Source organism: Palaemon carinicauda, chromosome 41 (genome assembly GCF_036898095.1).
Source record: "Palaemon carinicauda isolate YSFRI2023 chromosome 41, ASM3689809v2, whole genome shotgun sequence".
NCBI lineage: Eukaryota > Metazoa > Arthropoda > Malacostraca > Decapoda > Palaemonidae > Palaemon > Palaemon carinicauda.
In genome coordinates, this window is record NC_090765.1 from 36,460,261 (window position 1) to 36,479,326 (window position 19,066).

The following is a 19,066-nucleotide window of genomic DNA, read 5'->3' on the forward strand; positions in this document are numbered from 1 at the left end:
GACAAATCATTCCAACAGAATGGACCCTACACAAGGATGTGTGCAAGAGACTGTGGGCCACATGGGGCCAGCCTACCATAGATCTCTTCGCAACCTCGATGACCAAGAGGCTCCCAATATATTGCTCACCAATCCCGGACCCAGCAGCAGTTCATATAGATGCCTTCCTCCTAGATTGGTCACATCTAGACCTATATGCATTCCCCCCGTTCAAGATTGTCAACAAGGTACTGCAGAAGTTCGCCTCTCACGAAGGGACAAGGTTGACGTTAGTTGCTCCCCTCTGGCCCGCGAGAGAATGGTTCACCGAGGTACTTCGATGGCTAGTGGACGTTCCCAGAACTCTTCCTCTAAGGGTGGACCTTCTACGTCAGCCACACGTAAAGAAGGTACACCAAGGCCTCCACGCTCTTCGTCTGACTGCCTTCAGACTATCGAAAGACTCTCGAGAGCTAGAGGCTTTTCGAAGGAGGCAGCCAGGGCGATTGCTAGAGCAAGGAGGACATCCACCCTTAGAGTCTACCAATCGAAGTGGGAAGTCTTCCGAAACTGGTGCAAGTCAGTATCAGTATCCTCGACCAGTACCTCTGTAACTCAAATAGCTGACTTCCTTTTATACCTGAGGAAAGAAAGATATCTTTCAGCTCCCACTATCAAGGGTTACAGAAGCATGTTGGCATCAGTCTTCCGTCACAGAGGCTTAGATCTTTCCAACAACAAAGATCTACAGGACCTCCTTAAGTCTTTTGAGACCACGAAGGAGCGTCGTTTGGCTACACCTGGTTGGAATTTAGACGTGGTACTAAGATTCCTCATGTCAGAAAGGTTCGAGCCGCTACAATCAGCCTCCTTTAAAGATCTCACTTTAAAGACTCTTTTCCTGGTTTGCTTAGCCACAGCTAAAAGAGTCAGTGAGATTCACGCCTTCAGCAGGAACATCGGATTTTCATCTGAAACGGCTACATGTTCTTTACAACTTGGTTTTCTAGCCAAAAACGAGCTACCTTCTCGTCCTTGGCCGAAATCGTTCGATATTCCAAGCCTATCAAATATGGTTGGAAATGAACTAGAAAGAGTCTTATGCCCTGTGAGAGCTCTTAAGTTCTATTTAAGACGAACTAAACCTTTACGAGGACAGTCAGAAGCTTTATGGTGTTCTGTTAAGAAACCATCTTTGCCTATGTCAAAGAATGCTTTATCCTATTTTATCAGACTGTTAATACGAGAAGCTCATTCCCATCTGAGTGAGGAAGACCAAGCTTTGCTGAAGGTAAGGACACATGAAGTTAGAGCTGTCGCAACTTCAGTGGCCTTTAAACAAAATAGATCTCTGCGAAGTATAATGGACGCAACCTATTGGAGAAGCAAGTCAGTGTTCGCGTCTTTTTATCTTAAAGATGTCCAGTCTCTTTACGAGAACTGCTACACCCTGGGACCATTCGTAGCAGGGAGTGCAGTAGTGGGTGAGGGCTCAACCACTACATTCCCCTAATTCCATAACCTTTTTAATCTTTCTCTTGAAATGTTTTTATTGTTGTTTTTGGGTTGTCCGGAAGGCTAAGAAGCCTTTCGCATCCTGGTTGATTTGGCGGGTGGTCAAATTCTTTTCTTGAGAAGCGCCTAGATTAGAGGTTTTGATGAGGTCCTGTGGTATGGGTTGCAACCCTTCATACTTCAGATCCTAGGGGTCGCTCAGCATCCTAAGAGGATCGCGAGGCTCCGTAAGGAAGACGTACTTAAAAAGGCAGAGTAATTGTTCAAGTCGACTTCCTTACCAGGTACTTATTTATTTTATGTTTGTTATTTTGATAACTTCTAAAATGAAATAAAAAATCCTTAGCTCATAATAATGTAAACATTTATTGCTGGTCTCTACCCACCCCCCTGGGTGTGAATCAGCTTATATAATCACCGGCTAAATTAAATATTGAAAAATGTTATTTTGATAATAAAATAAATTTTTGAATATACTTACCCGGTGATTATATATTAAAGGACCCTCCCTTCCTCCCCAATAGAGACGCAGTGGACCGAGGAGAAAATTGAGTTCTTTGTTTACAATGAGTACTGAGTACCTACACGACAGATGGCGCTGTTGAAGTACACCCCCTACCTGCATAGCGATCGCTGGCGGATTTTTTACGTAGAGTTTTCTGTCGAGCAGCAGAGCTGCAGCTTATATAATCACCGGGTAAGTATATTCAAAAATTTATTTTATCAAAATAACATATTTCAATAAATTCACTACTATATTGCACCAATAGGACCAGAGTTGCCCATGATGTAATTGGCTTTTTTTATATATCTGATTATTTAACATAAACAAGATTTTGATGAAATTGTGTTTCACTTAACTGTATCCAATAATTATTTGAGTAATATTCACATATCGCATTAAGAAATAAAAACACCGAATGTTAATCTTTTCCATTGTTTTTGTTTTATAAGTCTCTAGGCACTACCGTCTGTGTTTTCCAGATCAGCTGATTAAGGCAAACTTCCGAAGGATCTTTTTTTTTATTATTAAAATAAACAATAAATGCTTAAACTATCATTCTGGCCATAATATGGTGAAGTTTTATTTAAATGCTATTCTCTCAAATACATTTTTATGTTTTTTAATTATAATTAGTAGATTGTTTGTGAATACAGTAGTCATAAGTTGACGACTACCTGTACTTAAAAAAAGTCCTTGTTACTCATTTGTTGATACGACGAACTCCAGTACTTGCCAACGTGGAGAACAACAAATGCCGCAGAGTAGTGTGTTACACGTCACTTTAGCATTAGTTTTCAATCTTTGTTTACGGTACAAATTCGCAATTTCGGTACTGCTCGTTTTTTGGGGTAGGTTTGTGTCTTTTTGCTGTTTATTGTGTATGGAAAGCATAATTGCAATGTGCAGACCAATCACAGGAATAAAGGTCAGGAATTTTTATATGTATTAATGGCTGTTCACTAGTACTGTATAAGGGTAGGAACACTACTGTAGAGAGTACAGTATTTTATGAATGGTAACTGATTGCTTTTTTTTTTCAAGTATATTATACACATAGTATGTTATTTATATAAAGTAAATCCGACATACAACGAAAATTGACTTCCGACGTGGCGTAGGAACCGATCCCCGTCGTAACCCTAGGACCTCCTGTAATATATTGATTTATCTGTTAATTGCTGAGGGAACAATAGTCAAGGGAGTACTGTAAACTTGTTTTCATGATTATGATTTAATCTGAAAGATGCTTTCGTCAATGATCAGATAAATTTCAATAATAAAGGAATCAATCCGCATCTAGCAACTGGCATGGATCTAAATGATCCCATGTGCCGTTTGTTCAAGTGATTCAAAGATATTGGTCTGCCTACATTATCATCCCCCCATCTCATCAGTATAGTCATTTCAAGAACCACCATAGGTAATCATCAGAGAAGGAAAATGAAGGAGTCTAGAGTACCCAAGTAGCGTAGATTAGTACGTGTATTTTAGAATAGGATGTATGTTAGCTTTACTGTAGCCTATACAGCACATAGTGTGTCTGCTGTGTACTGTATTTTACATACATTCTAAAGTACAATACAGTACCGTATTTTGATTCACTGTGCAGAAAAATTGTGCATATATGCTGTTTAGTATTTAGAATAAGTACTGTATGTAATGTAAAGGTATTTTACTACACGTACAAACAAACATAATAAATTTTAACAACCGTACAATTTAGGGTTGCCTATTATCCGTGGAATTCCTCATTTGGTTGGGGTGAATGTAACACTAATATATGTGGATTAGGAAGGTAGACTTTAATGATAGTGATATGCAATAATAGTGATAATAATAATAATAATTGTATTACTGTACTCTGTAGCAAATGTTACTTCTCCGGTCAACCCATCTGCATTATTATCCCATACCCCACCCCGAGACTGCTGTTTGTGCTACAGCCTGTGTTTTTGCTAAAGGCGTGGCTGTTAATGGCCCATTTCTCACTCCTACATCTAATGAGATAAAGAAAATTGTATTTGTGATAGGATCAGCCCTAAAAATGTTATCTTTTTGGGATTTGTAATCACTTAATAATGTCAAGACAAACAAAGACCTACAAATTATAGCACAAGCTTTGGTTTGTACAGTGAGATAGTTGTCTTTTAGTCAGTTATTATTTATGATTTCATTTCTATTATGTAATGTCAACTATAACATGTTTTTAAATATTTAACTTAGCCGGTGAATATATAATAGCTGCTGCTCCAGCGGCTCGACAGAAAAACACACAAAAACTCGCGAGCGATCGCTATGAAGGTTGCGGGTGTGCCCACCAGCGCCAACTATCGGCCAGATACCGCACATGCATGTAAACAAGCCTCAATTCTTCTCTGTCGGCCTTAACGACAAGACGTATCAATACTCGCTGTATAACCTGGAGTTTTCTCAACATATTTGGTGAAGTACTTCATTTTGGTTTGAGCTTTCGCAGTGCAGGTGTTTTTTCCTCAACTTAAACTCTTGAACTCTTTGTTGGACAGATTTAATTGTTGATGACTTGGATTGTTTTTTGGACTTTCTTTGACTAATTCAAAATGGCTGACGCTTCACAATCCCCTAGATTTCGTAAGTGTAATGCTAGGGATTGCAATAGGCGTCTTCCAAAGGCCTCTCACGACCCACATACTGTGTGTTCTAATTGTCGGGGTAAAACCTGTCAATTAGGAGATCGGTGTGAGGAATGCGTGGGCCTTTCGGAATTCGATTGGCTCGAATACGACAAGTATTCTCGTAAGCTAGAGAGAGATAGGGTAAGGAGGAGTTCCTCTAGATCAGTAGATTTTTCCTCTCCATATGAACCCCCTACTGGCACTCAGGAACCATCGATGCGAGACATGTTACGTGCCATTCATGCCTTGGGTGAAAGAGTTGAGTCGTTAGCTACAGATCGTAATCAACTCATGGCTGACGTTAAAGAGCTAAAGTGTCAGAGTGCCACAGCGGAAAATCGTGGGAAAGTGATTAGTGCGCAAAGTGTTGTCAGTGTTGCGACCGAGGGTTCGTCTGTTCGTGCCTGTCGTTCGCCTAGTCCGAGACCTCTTGCAAGCTCCCAAGCCCAGGGGAGAAGTAATGTCGTACGACTTATGGGTTCGAGAGGCCTTGATCAGCGAACAAGACAGGCGTGTCTCATCAAGATCGCCCCTACCATAAGACGAGAGAGACCATTTTCTCCTCGTCATCCGAAGGCTTTTCGCATAAGAAACCGTGGAGCAAGGTTTTTAGGCCCCTTAAGCGAAAGTCGGTCCCTTCAGGACAGGTCCAGCGTCCTGGTTGTAGCCATTGGGACAGCTCTGACCCTTTGCAGTCATCGGAAGACTGCTCGCCGCCTAAGCAGCAACGTTACACAGGCTCAGAGAGTCTTGGTGTAGGCAAGGTTGTGCAGTCTCAGACGTTAACCCCGTCTTTTACCGCACCCATTCCCGTTGATCCTAAATGGGTTGTGCTGCAAGACATGCAGATCAAGCTCGCCTCCCTTATGGAAGACTATTCTGCTGAAAAGGTTCACGATGATCCTCGCCGCTTAACTCATCGAGATCCTGGCCTTCAGCCGCCAAAACGAGCCTTTGCTCGTCCTGTTGACGTTGGCGTTGCTAAGTCACGTCAGTCACGCTTTGTAGAGCCTCACTCGATGCAGTCACGTGTTGACTTTCAGCCGCATATGGACGTTCAGTCACTTCCTAATGCTCTTGTTGACGTTCAGGACGTTCGCCAACCAGCGGGGTTGACTTGTTTTGACGCTGAGCGTCAACCACCGCAGTCTAGAGTTGTTTTGACTGCTCAGTCTAGGCAGTCAAAACAGTCTCGAGTTGACGTCGAGCGTCCTCCCGCTCCTGTTGTTGTTGACAGTCAGGCTGTTAAGCAGTTACATGACGTAGCGTCCTGGACTGCTACTAATGCACCAGTGCGTGTGGACTCTGCGTGTCAAGCATTGCCAACCCCTTTGCTTGTTACTCAGCAGTTGTCAGATGAGGATCCTTCAGATGAGGACGTTGCTGACCCTCATCATGATGATCATCCTTCGGATGTAGACGAACCTAGAACGGTTCCTCCTTCAATGGACTTTAAGAAAGTCATGTTAATTTTCAAGGAGCTTTTTCCCAATCACTTTGTCTCTGTTACTCCTCGTTCGCCACCGTCTGAGTTTGCTCTTGGCTTACCTGCTAACATGCCAGCCTTTACTAAGCTAGTGCTCTCTCGCTCTTCCAAGAGAGCCTTACGACTTTTAGGGGACTGGTTGGATACCAGGAGGAGTTTGGGGAAGACGGCCTTTGCCTTCCCTCCGTCAAAGCTCTCGTCTAGATCGAGCGTCTGGTATGCCACGGGAGAAGTTCTCGGCTTGGGAGTCCCTGCCTCTGCCCAGGGTGACTTCTCAAGCCTCGTAGACTCTCCCCGCCGCCTAGCCATGAGACGCTCGAAGATTAGTTGGTCCTCCTCGGACCTTGACCATCTGCTGAAAGGCGTATACAGGGCCTTTGAAGTTTTCAACTTCCTTGACTGGTCATTGGGAGCTGCTTTAAGTAGGAAAATCTCATCGGCTGATAGAGATGTTTCCTTACTGATAATGTCCTGTATGGATAAAGCCATCCGCGATGGTTCCAATGAGCTCGCCTCCTCTTTTACGTCGGGAGTCTTAAAGAAGCGAGAGTCCCTTTGCTCTTTTCTTTCGGCAGGAGTTACTCCCTGTCAGAGATCAGAACTGCTCTTTGCTCCCTTATCAAAGTTTTTGTTTCCGCAACAATTGGTCAAGGACATAGCTTCTTCACTTGTGCAGAAGGACACCCATGACTTGATGGCGTCCTCTGCTCGCAAAGGGACTCCTTCTACATCCTTTGCTGCTAGACCCAGGATCGACACTCCGGCATCCAGATTTATCCCGCCCTTTCGTGGCAGAGCTCCCAGCAGGGGAAGTACTCGTGCCGAGGGAAAGAGAGGAAAGAAGAGAGGAGCCAAGTCCTCACGTGGCAGAGTCTGACTGCCCACAGCCTCAGACAGCAGTAGGAGCCAGATTGAAGAGCTTCTGGCAGGCCTGGGAGAAGAGGGGCGCAGACCAACAGTCTGTTCGGTTGCTCAGAGAGGGGTACAAAATTCCATTTGTACGCAAACCTCCTCTAGCGACATCCCCCATCGACCTCTCTCCCAGGTACCGAGAGGAGTCAAAGAGACAAGCCCTAAACCTAGAGGTGTCTCTGTTGCTAGAGAAGGGAGCGGTGGTGAAAGTCTCGGACCTTCAATCACCGGGGTTTTACAACCGTCTCTTCCTAGTCCCGAAGAAGACAGGAGGTTGGAGACCGGTGCTAGACGTCAGTGCGCTCAACGTCTTTGTTACGAAAACAAAGTTCACTATGGAGACCACGAAATCAGTCTTAGCAGCGGTCAGAAAGGGAGACTGGATGGTCTCTCTCGACCTACGAGACGCGTACTTCCACATCCCTATACACCCAGATTCCCAACCGTTTCTGAGGTTTGTTTTCAAGAATGTGGTATACCAGTTTCGGGCCCTGTGCTTTGGCCTAAGTTCTGCTCCTCTCGTGTTTACGAGGCTTATGAGGAATGTAGCAAAATTCCTCCATTTATCGGGAATCCGAGCCTCCCTGTACTTGGACGACTGGCTTCTCAGAGCCTCGTCCAGTCATCGCTGTCTGCAGGATCTTCATTGGACATTGGATCTGACCAAGGAATTGGGACTTTTGGTCAACTTAGAAAAGTCCCAGCTGATTCCATCCCAAACTATACTGTATTTAGGGATGGAGATTCGCAGTCCAGTTTTTCGGGCTTTTCCGTCTGCCACCCGAATAGATCAAGCCCTGCTCAAAGTCCAACTAATGTTGAAGAGAGAACGGTGCTCAGTCAGGAATTGGATGAGTCTAGTAGGAACTCTATCATCCCTGGAGCAGTTTGTCTCGCTAGGAAGACTACACCTTCGACCTCTCCAGTTCCATCTAGCCTTTCACTGGAACAAGGACAAGACGTTAGAGACGGTCTCAATCCCGGTCTCCGAACCAGTAAAGGCATGCCTGAAATGGTGGAACGACAATATCAGTCTGAGAGAGGGACTTTCCCTAGCAGTTCAGAACCCAAACCACGTACTATTCTGACGCGTCGGATTTGGCTTGGGGTGCGACCCTGGACGGTCGGGAATGCTCAGGTCTGTGGACCTCAAGTCAGAGGAGCATGCACATCAACGGCAAGGAGCTTTTGGCAGTCCACTTGGCCTTGATGAAATTCGAGAGTCTCCTTCGAAACAAAGTGGTAGAGATCAACTCCGACAATACCACAGCCTTGGCGTACATCTCCAAGCAAGGAGGCACCCACTCCCTCACGCTGTACGAGATCGCAAGGGACCTGCTCATTTGGTCAAGAGATCGAGGCATCTCCTGTTAACGAGGTTTATCCAGGGCGACTTGAACGTCTTAGCAGACTGTCTCAGTCGGAGGGGTCAGGTAATTCCTACGGAATGGACCCTCCACAAGGACGTGTGCAAGAGTCTTTGGGCGACTTGGGGTCAACCCACCATAGACCTCTTTGCCACCTCGATGACCAAGAGACTTCCACTCTATTGCTCTCCAGTCCCAGACCCAGCAGCAATACACATAGACGCATTTCTCCTAGATTGGTCTCATCTGGACTTATATGCATTCCCACCATTCAAGATTGTCAACAAGGTACTGCAGAAGTTCGCCTCTCACGAAGGGACAAGGTTGACGTTGGTTGCTCCCCTCTGGCCCGCGAGAGAGCGGTTCACCGAGGTACTTCGATGGCTGGTAGACTTTCCAAGAAGTCTTCCTCTAAGGGTAGATCTGTTACGTCAGCCCCACGTAAAGAATGTACACCAAAACCTCCCCGCTCTTCGTCTGACTGCCTTCAGACTATCGAAAGACTCTCAAGAGCTCGAGGCTTTTCGAAGGAGGCAGCCAGTGCGATTGCAAGAGCGAGGAGAGCGTCTACCATTAGAGTATACCAGTCGAAGTGGGAAGTCTTTCGAGACTGGTGCAAGTCAGCATCTGTGTCCTCGTCCAGTACCTCTGTAGCCCAAATCGCGGATTTTCTTTTACATCTGAGAAAGGTTCGCTCCCTTTCAGCTCCCACGATCAAGGGCTATAGGAGCATGTTGGCTTCGGTCTTTCGGCATAGAGGCTTAGATCTTTCCAACAATAAAGATCTCCAAGATCTCCTTAAGTCTTTCGAGACCTCTAAGGAACGTCGTTTGGCAACTCCTGGATGGAACTTAGACGTGGTCCTAAGGTTCCTCATGTCAGACAGGTTTGAGCCATTACATTCAGCCTCCCTGAAGGATCTCACCCTCAAGACACTTTTCCTAGTGTGCTTGGCTTCGGCTAAAAGAGTCAGTGAACTTCATGCCTTCAGTAAGAACATCGGCTTTTCTACAGAAAAAGCCACTTGTTCACTTCAACTTGGTTTCCTGGCCAAAAATGAACTGCCTTCTCGTCCTTGGCCTAAATCTTTTGATATTCCTTGCTTATCAGAGATCGTAGGCAACGAACTGGAAAGAGTATTATGTCCTGTTAGAGCTCTTAAGTTCTATTTAGCTCGTACTAAGATATTACGAGGTAAATCTGAGGCATTATGGTGCTCAGTTAAGAAACCATCATTGCCTATGTCAAAGAATGCTTTGTCATATTTTATCAGATTTTTAATACGAGAAGCTCATTCTCACTTGAATGAGAAAGACCGATGTTTGCTTAAGGTTAAGACGCACGAAGTTAGAGCTATAGCAATCTCCGTGTCCTTCAAGCAAAATAGATCTCTGCAAAGTATCATGGACGCGACTTTTTGGAGAAGCAAGTCAGTATTCGCGTCATTTTACTTAAAAGATGTCCAGACTCTTTACGAGGACTGCTACACACTGGGTCCATTCGTTGCAGCGAGTGCAGTAGTGGGTGAGGGTTCTACCACTACACTTCCCTAATTCCAATATCCTTTTTAATCTGTCTCTTGAAATGTTTTTAATATTGTTTTTTGGGTTGTACGGAAGGCTAAGAAGCCTTTCGCATCCTGGTTGATTTGGCGGGTGGTCAAAGTCATTTCTTGAGAGCGCCCAGATTAGGGGTTTGATGAGGTCCTGTTTGTATGGGTTGCAGCCCTTGATACTTCAGCTCCTGGGAGTCTTTCAGCATCCTAAGAGGATCGCTGGGCTTCGTGAGGAAGACAGACTTACAAGGCAGAGTAATCGTCTAAGTCAACTTCCTTACCAGGTACCTATATATTTGGGTTTTGTTATATTATAACTGTCAAAAACTCTAAGCATATACGCTGTAAACTTAATTAACTCTGGTCTCTACCCACCACCTTGGGTGTGAATCAGCTATTATATATTCACCGGCTAAGTTAAATATTTAAAAATGATATTTTAATTATAAAATAAATTTTTGAATATACTTACCCGGTGAATATATAAATTAAAGGCCCTCCCTTCCTCCCCAATAGAGACGCAGTGGGACGAGAAAAATTGAGGCTTGTTTACATGCATGTGCGGTATCTGGCCGATAGTTGGCGCTGGTGGGCACACCCGCAACCTTCATAGCGATTGCTCGCGAGTTTTTGTGTGTTTTTCTGTCGAGCCGCTGGAGCAGCAGCTATTATATATTCACCGGGTAAGTATATTCAAAAATTTATTTTATAATTAAAATATCATTTTTATTTTTTTTTTTTAACAATTTACCTTTATTTTTAGATATTGAACTAATTTTAGATATTCTTATCAGGTTATCTAAAAGGTCTGGTCAGCAGCTTTTTCACTGCACGGGACAGTGTCAGCTTGGAGCAGGAACAGTACCAAGTTTGCAGTGTATGAAATGTTTATGCCTTTTCCATGGTAAATGTACACATATGCCTCCAGCAACTGTTGAACTTATCCAGTCAGGGGGTGCCAAGTTTCTATGTCCTGTGAGTATAATCTTTGATATGTTGAATTATTATTATTAAAAGGATATCATCAGCCCAATGAGTCAAGCGTGACTCTTACAGAGCTGGCCTTTATTTGTTGGAATTGGTTATATAGTTATAGCCTATACAATTAAAAATAATATATAAAGAGAATTCTGTACGAGAAAGTGATTGTACCAACTGTGATGTGTGGATCAGAGTTGTGGGGAATGAAAGTGATGGAGAGACAGCAATTGAATGTGTTTGTAGGTAGTAGGTTGGCCTGGGCACCAGCCGCCCGTTGAGATACTACCGCTAGAGAGTTATGGGGTCCTTTGACTGGCCAGACAGTACTACATAGGACCCTTCTCTCTGGTTACGGTTCTTTCCCTTTGCCTACACAGACACCGAATAGTCTGGCCTATCCTTTACAGATTCTCCTCTGTCCTCATACACCTGACAACACTGTGATTACTAGACAATTCTTCTTCACCCAAGGGGTTAACTACTGCACTGTAGTTGTTCAGTGGCTACTTTCCTCTTGGTAAGGGTAGAAGAGACTCTTTAGCTATGGTAAGCAGCTCTTCTAGGAGAAGGACACTCCAAAATCAAACCATTTTTCTCTATTCTTGGGTAGTGCCATAGCCTCTGTACCATGGTCTTACACTGCCTTGGGTTAGAGTTCTCTTGCTTGAGGGTACACTTGGGCACACTTTTATGTCTAGTTTCTCTTCCTCTTGTTCTGTTAAAGTTTTTATAGTTTAAATAGGAAATATTTATTTTAATATTGTTACTACAGTGATACCTCGGTAGTCGAACGACTCTATACTCGAACAATTCGGAGTTCGACCAAAATTTTCGAGAAATTTTTGCTGCGGTGCTCGACCAAAAATTCGGTACTCGACCAGCCGAACACGTGACGACCGCATGGGCTTTGTGATGATCGCGCCATCTCGGCCACTCTCGCTTGTTCGGGAAGCATCAGTTCTCTCGAGAGCGTCACTCAGACAACGCGCGATCAGCATTCGTTGTGATTTAGTGATTTTCAGTGCTTTTAATTGCTTTTTTAGCTTTCATAATGAGTCCCAAGAAAGTAATGAGTGTTAAGGGGAAGGAGAAGAGGAAAACAGTGCGAACAACGATCGAGTTGAAGAAGGAAATTATAGCGAAATATGAGAATGGTGTACGAGTGTCCGATTTAGCGGTAGAATACGGAATGGCGAAGTCGACCATTTCTACGTTTTTAAAGCATAAAGAAATGATTAAGAAGGCGAATGTTGCAACGGGAGTTACGGCGGTAACTAAGCAAAGGCCACAAGTGATTGAGGAGATGGAAAAGTTGCTTTTAATACAGTATTCCTAAAATGTTCTATTTTTCCTTATTTCCTTATTTCCTTTCCTCACTGGGCTATTTTCCCTGTTGGGGCCCTTGGGCCTATAGTATCCTGCTTTTCCAACTAGGGTTGTAGCTTGGCATTTAATAATAATAATAATAATAATGAAGTGTCTGAGGAGTATGGCTGGTGTATCTCGAATAGACAGTGTTAGGAACGAAGTAGTGAGGGTGAGAACTGGTGTAAGAAATGATTTAGCAGCTAGAGTGGATATGAATGTGTTGAGGTGGTCTAGCCTTGTTGAGAGAAGGAGGCCATGGAGATATAGAAATAATTAACTATTATTTTAAAGTTAAGTTGTTGCTCCTAAAGTTAAGAGTTTTTGATTTGAAGTTGAATACAACATAGAAAGGATAAATGTTGATATAAAAATCATATTTTTCAATTGTTTGTTAAAATGCAAGGAGTTTTCAATTGATAAAATACATATAAATCAGTTTTACAAAGCACCTTAGTACTTAAAAAAATCTATATGAAATCTTGATACATACATACAAATGGGTAGAGTGTTAGCAGTAGGAAGATCAGGTTATTGAAAACAATAGAGGATAGGGACTGTTTTGAGGGTCATGAGCTGGAGGCCTAGGGTAACTATATTGAACATTCTCTCTAAAAGCATTTGTTTGTATCTTGAGGACTTTCTGTATTTGTTGCAGTTTTAACATTCTCTCCCATGATAATGCTAGTTTTCCTATTAGAATCCTCCTAACCTTGTAAATGGTTATTTATTGATTGAAATTTTCTCTACAAACATACATTTCAGGTGAGTTTCACTGGAAATGTAGTTGCATTTTTTGTATTCTTTACTTCTAAGAATTTTTAGAAGTAAATGCCACTTAGAATCTGTTGTATATGAAACTGTTAGGTGTGTGTGTGTGTGTTTTTTTTTTTTTTTTTTTTTCAACTAAACTCCTTTTTAATCCTTCTCAGAATTGTTATAAGGAGAACAAAGAAAAAGCTGATACTGTGAAGTATATACCTCCAACTCCTCATGAACTCTTAGTTCAAGATCCTGTATCGTCATCTGAATCAGAAGATGGAGACGAACAAATAGATGAATCAGCAAAATATGCTCCTATGCGTTATGTAAAAGTGAATTTCAATCGAATGTTCTCACTCCCTACACCTCCATCATCTCCTGTGAATATAGGAAGTGAGCTTGACAATAGTGATATAAGGTATGTTTTTAAGAATGTCGTAGGTGGTGCTTGGATCAAACTACTGTCTTACTTTGTATTTTGGGTTTGAATTTTAAAGTTTACCAATTCACTTTACTCCAAGTGATATATACCTGTATACTGTAGTGAATTTTAACCATTTTGTTTTCAAGATAATTCATCATTTACAACTGTACTCGCATTAAGACTAGATTTCAAAGAAAGTTTTGATAAGACCTAGCTCCGTACCATTTAGTGTACTTGATTCACAGTTTGTCAGCTCATGTTTTATAGTGCAAATATAGTAATTGTATTCATTTACTTATCATTATGGTGGCTGATGCTTGCTGAACACCGAAAACATAGATACAGGTAATCTATAAATGAAATTTCAGTTCCATACATAGAAAATGCAAAGTTTTTAAATAATAAAAGTTGAAAAATCAATTTACTTGGTAGTTCTCTTAGTTAAATGTTTAAAAAATCTGGATATTCAGGAAGTTTTATAATTTACTAGTATGTGGCCTAATATTGTAAAATATAATCATAAGACTGCTTTCATCTTGGTTATTTCCCAATGAATTTCTTATTAATGGTAGAATCATATAAAAATATTGCAGTAGATTTGATACCATCAGTTGCCCTAGAATATGCAGCATACTAATTTCAACATAAAATAAAAGAAGTACTTAATGACCTAAAATGCTCTAAAAAAATTATTACGTAGAGAGCTCCTAAACAATATGCAGATTAGGATAAGATATTTTTCTTCTTGCCTTTGTGCTGATGGACATGTAATTCTTAGAATAACAAATTTGACTCATATTATTGCATGAAAGGGGGAACATTGCCATTTATGGTGTTGCATGAATGTAATTTTGAAATTGTGACCTTCATACATTAATTTTTAATGCCTTCTGTGTTTCAGTACGCAGACTGGTGTGGCCTCCAGTTCTTACTCAGGGCTTTCCACAACCACAAATACTCCTTCAAGTAGTCAAAGCTATACAAGTTCTCCAGGTAATTGTGCTTATTCAGTTGTAGATATAACTTTTTTCAGGATACATATTTGTTGAACCATAATATTCAGTAGAATTTTAGATAATCGTTTCTTATTATCGAACATTATCCTCTCATCAGTTGCCACACCTTCAGTCTTTTTTTGTAAGTTGTTGAAGTCTCCATTACATCAGAATTTTATTGAGTTTTGTTTTATTAATTTCTTATTTTAAATATTTAACTTAGCCGGTGAATATATAATAGCTGCAACTCTGCGGCTCGACAGAAAACACTCAAAAAACTCGCGAGCAATCGCTATGAAGGTTGCGGGTGTGCCCACCAGCGCCAACTGTCGGCCAGATACCACTCTTGCATGTAAACAAAACCTTCAATTCTTCTCTGTCGATGTTGACGACAAGACGTATCAATACTCGCTGTAGAACCTGGAGTTTTCTCAACATATTTGGTGAAGTACTTCATTTTGGTTTGAGCTTTCGCAGTGCAGGTGTTTTATCTTCATCTTAAATCTTGAACTCGTTTTTGGATAGATTTAATTTTTGATGACAAGAGAGAGAGTATGGACTTTCTTTGACTTTTAAATGGCCTACCCTTCCCTTAGACGGAAGTGTGTTTTAGGCTTTTAGCAATTATCTTATCACGTTATAAATTTATTATAGATTTTCCTCTATATATTTTATATCTCAACCGCCTTTATTAGGCCTCTTCGATTAGCTTTCCATTTATAATAAACATCAAAATAAATTTTAATGATTTGTTTATATGCGACCTTTCATGAGAGTAGGCGGTCCTAACTTGGAAACCGAAGTTAAACAACGTTGAGCCCTTTTCAATCGTAAATAACTTTTACAGAGCTAATGATTTAAAACTTATTAAATGAAATATTTTTAGTAAATATTTTATGATAGTTTTTTTCTTTGAATAGTCTTCGTACTGTTTCAAAGATGAACTAACGTTTAGTTTATTTATGCTACGCAGTTTGCGCTCTATCGTTACGATAGAGAGAGAGAGTATCACGGTTTCACTTTGCAGAAAGAGTAAATCGATTCTGACGTTTGTTCTTTTTTCTTTCAAAGCTTAAATGTTTTAAAGACTATTTTAAAGGAACTTTTAATTGAAAAACCTTTCAGTTTTTTCCTTTGGGCAAATAACCTGTTTATTGACGAAAGGTAAGTGGGCTCTTCTCTTAGGTGCGAAATCAAGAGAGAGAGAGAGAGAGATAGAGACGGAGAAAGAGAGAGGAGAGAGAACGTTCCGATCTTTATCTCGTCCCAAGCGAGTAACGTTGTTCTCGAGTTACTCTCGTCCCTAGTCTCTGTACGGGGAGAAAGGATAAAACGTTTTTAGTTTTTATTTCTCGTCCCAAGGCACTGTACGGTGAGAGATTGAAAACGTAGTTTTGAATGAACTAGTGTTTAGTCTCTTCCCCAGCCACTGATTTTTTTATCTTAAAATATGTTTACTGTTTTTTGCTGGTATTAATGTGCTTACATTATACGACTGATTTCGCAATTACAACCTTTTGATGAGGGTAGAATTGCGTGCTTCAGGTAGAAATCAGTTTTATTCATACCTAATGTGAATTGTTAAAAAATTCGATTTCAGTGAAATAAGTGCAAAACAGAAAATCGTAGTGATAAAGTGATATTGCGCAAAGTGTTATCAGTGTTGCGACCGAGGGTTCGTCTGTTCGTGCCTGTCGTTCGCCTAGTCTGGGACCTCTTGCAAGCTCCCAAGCCCAGGGGAGAAGTAATGTCGTACGACTTATGGGTTCGAGAGGCCTTGATCAGCGAACAGACGTTCCCTCTATGGTATCAGGTGTATCTTACCAAGATCACTCCTACCATAAGGCGAGAGAGACGATTTTCTCCTCGTCATCCGAAGGCTTTTCGCATAAGAAACCGTGGAACAAGGTTTCGAGGCCCTTTAAGCGAAAGTCAGTCCTTTCAGGACAGGTCCAGCGTCCTGGTTTTAACTATTAGGACAGCTCTGACCCTATGCAGTCATCGGAAGACTGCTCGCCGCCTAACAAAAGCGTAACACAGACTCCGAGAGTCTTTTTGTAGGCAAGGTTTTGCGGTCACAGACGTTACCCTCGTCTCTTACCGCAACCATTCCCGTTGATCCTAAATGGGTAGTACGGCAAGACATGCAGAATAAGCTTGCCTCCCTTATGGAAGACTATTCTGCCGATAAGTCCGTTGAGCCTAGCCGTTTATCTCATCGAGATCCTGGCCTTCAGTCACCCTAACGTTTCTCTGTGCGTCCTGTTGACGTTGGCGTAGCCAAGTCACGTCAGTCAGGTTGTTTAGAACCACACTCGATGCGGTCTCGTGTGGTTTTTCAGCCACATTTGGACGTTAAGCCACTTGCTGATGCTCCTGTTGACGTTCAGGACGTTCGCCAACAATCGGAGTTGACTTGTTTTGACGCTGAGCGTCAACCTCCGCATTCTAGAGTTGTTTTGACTGCTCAGTCTAGGCAGTCAAAGCAGTCTCGAGTGGACGCTGTGCGTCCTCACGCGCCTGTTGTTGTTGACAGTTCACAGACTGTCAAGCAGTTACATGACGTTGCGTCCTGGTCCGCTACTAATGCACCAGTGCGTGTGGACTCTGCTTGTAAAGCATTGCCACCACGGTAGGTCTCTCCCTTGCTTGAGACTCGGCTATTATCGGACAAGGTTCCTTCAGATGAGGAAGTTGCTGTTCCCCCTCCTACTGATATTCCCTTGAGGACTCTGTCAGACGGAGAGGAGCCTAAAGCTGCTTAGCCCTCTATGGACTTTAAATAAATCATGCTGATTTTTAAGGATCTTTGTCCGGATCTTTTTGTAACTGCTGCTCCTCGTTCGCCTAAACGTCAGAGCTTACACTAGGCCTAGCTACTTCGAAGCCGTTGTTTTTAAGCTAGTGCTCTCTCGCTCTTCTAAGAGAGCTTTACGTTTGCTAGGCGACTGGTTTATCACCAGGAGGAGTTTTGGGGGAGACAGCCTTTGCTTTCCCTTCTTTTAAACTGGCTTATAGAGTGAGAGTCTGATATGACACGAGAGAAGTTCTCGGCTTGGGAGTTCCTGCCTCTGCCCAGATAGACTTCTCAAACCTCATAGACTCTCCCTGGCGCCTGGCCATGAGACGCTCCAAGATTTTACAGGTCAACTTCACAGCTATTTTCGAGCCTTTGAAGTTTTGCTGTTCAATTTTGTCATGCATAAACAAGGCTTTCAGGGATGGCTCCAATGATCTGACAGCCACGTTCTCTGCAGGAAAAAGTCCCTCAGGGATGGCTCCAATGATTTGGCAGCCATGTTCACTGCATGAGTAGGTAAGAGGCAAGTGCGCTCAATGTGTTCATTGTCAAGACAAACTTCACGATGAAGTCTACCAGGCTGTCTTGACAGCATTTATGGAAGGCGACTGGATGGTCTCTCTCGACCTTCAGGAGGCATACTTCCACATTCTTATACACCCGGATTCCCAACCGTTTCTGAGGTTTGTTTACAGGAATGTGGGGTACCAGTTTCGAGCCCTGTGCTTTGGCCTCAGTCCTGCGCCTCTCGTGTTTACGAGGCTCATGAGGAATGTGACAAAATCCCTCCATCTATCGGGGATCCGAGCCTCCCTGTACTTGGACGACTGGCTTCTCAGAGCATCGTCCAGTCTTCACTGTCTGCAGGATCTACATTGGACGTTGAGTCTGGCCAGGGAGTTGGGACTTTTGGTCAACCTAAAAGTCCCAACTGATCCCATCCCAGATTATTCTATATTTGGGGATGGAGATTCGCAGTCAAGCCCTGCTCGAAGTCCAACTAATGCTGAAACGAAACGTTTATTCAGTCAGGAGTTGGAACAGTCTCGTAGGGACTCTCTCATCCCTGGAGCAGTTTGTCTCACTAGGGAGACTACACCTTCTGCCTCTCCGGTTCCATCTAGCCTCTCACTGGAACTAGGACAAGACATTAGAGACGGTATCATTCCCAGTCTCCGAACCAGTAAAGGCATGCCTGAAATGGTGGGACAGCAATATCAGTCTGAGAGAGGGACTATCCCTAGCAGTCAAGAACCCAAACCACGTGTTGTCCTCAGACGCGTCGGATTTGGGTTGGGGTGCGACCCTGGACGGTCGGGAATGCTCGGGTCTGTGGACCTCAAGTCAGAAGAGCATGCACATCAACGGCAAGGAGCTATTAGCAGTCCACTTGGCCTTGATGATATTAGAAAGCTTCTTCGAAACGTAGTGGTAGAGGCAACTCAGACAACACCACAACTTTGGCGTACATCTCCAACGCTGCTCGAGATCGCAAGGGACCTTCTCTTATGGTCAAGAATTCGAGGCATCTCCCTGTTGACGAGATTCATCCAGGGGGACTTGAACGTCTTGGCAGACTGTCTCAGTCGGAGGGGTCAGGTGATACCCACGGAATGGACCCTCCACAAGGACGTGGGCAAGAGTCTTTGGGCTACTTGGGGTCAACCCACCATAGACCTCTTTGCCTCCTCGTTGACCAAAAGGTTACCAATCTATTGCTCTCCAGTCCTAGATACAGAAGCAATCTACATAGACGCGTTTCTACT

At 42.8% G+C, this 19,066-nt stretch overlaps 1 protein-coding gene across 1 annotated transcript in view; it reads left to right on the plus strand.

Annotated features, from left to right (window-relative positions):
* Positions 1 to 19,066, plus strand: part of LOC137632529 (uncharacterized) — a 158,260-nt gene that overhangs the window by 59,495 nt on the left and 79,699 nt on the right. Inside the window, exons 12-14 of the mRNA XM_068364506.1 lie at positions 10,768 to 10,948; positions 13,252 to 13,499; positions 14,407 to 14,498. Coding sequence (XP_068220607.1) covers positions 10,768 to 10,948; positions 13,252 to 13,499; positions 14,407 to 14,498 — 521 coding nt within the window. The remainder of the gene's footprint in view (positions 1 to 10,767; positions 10,949 to 13,251; positions 13,500 to 14,406; positions 14,499 to 19,066) is intronic.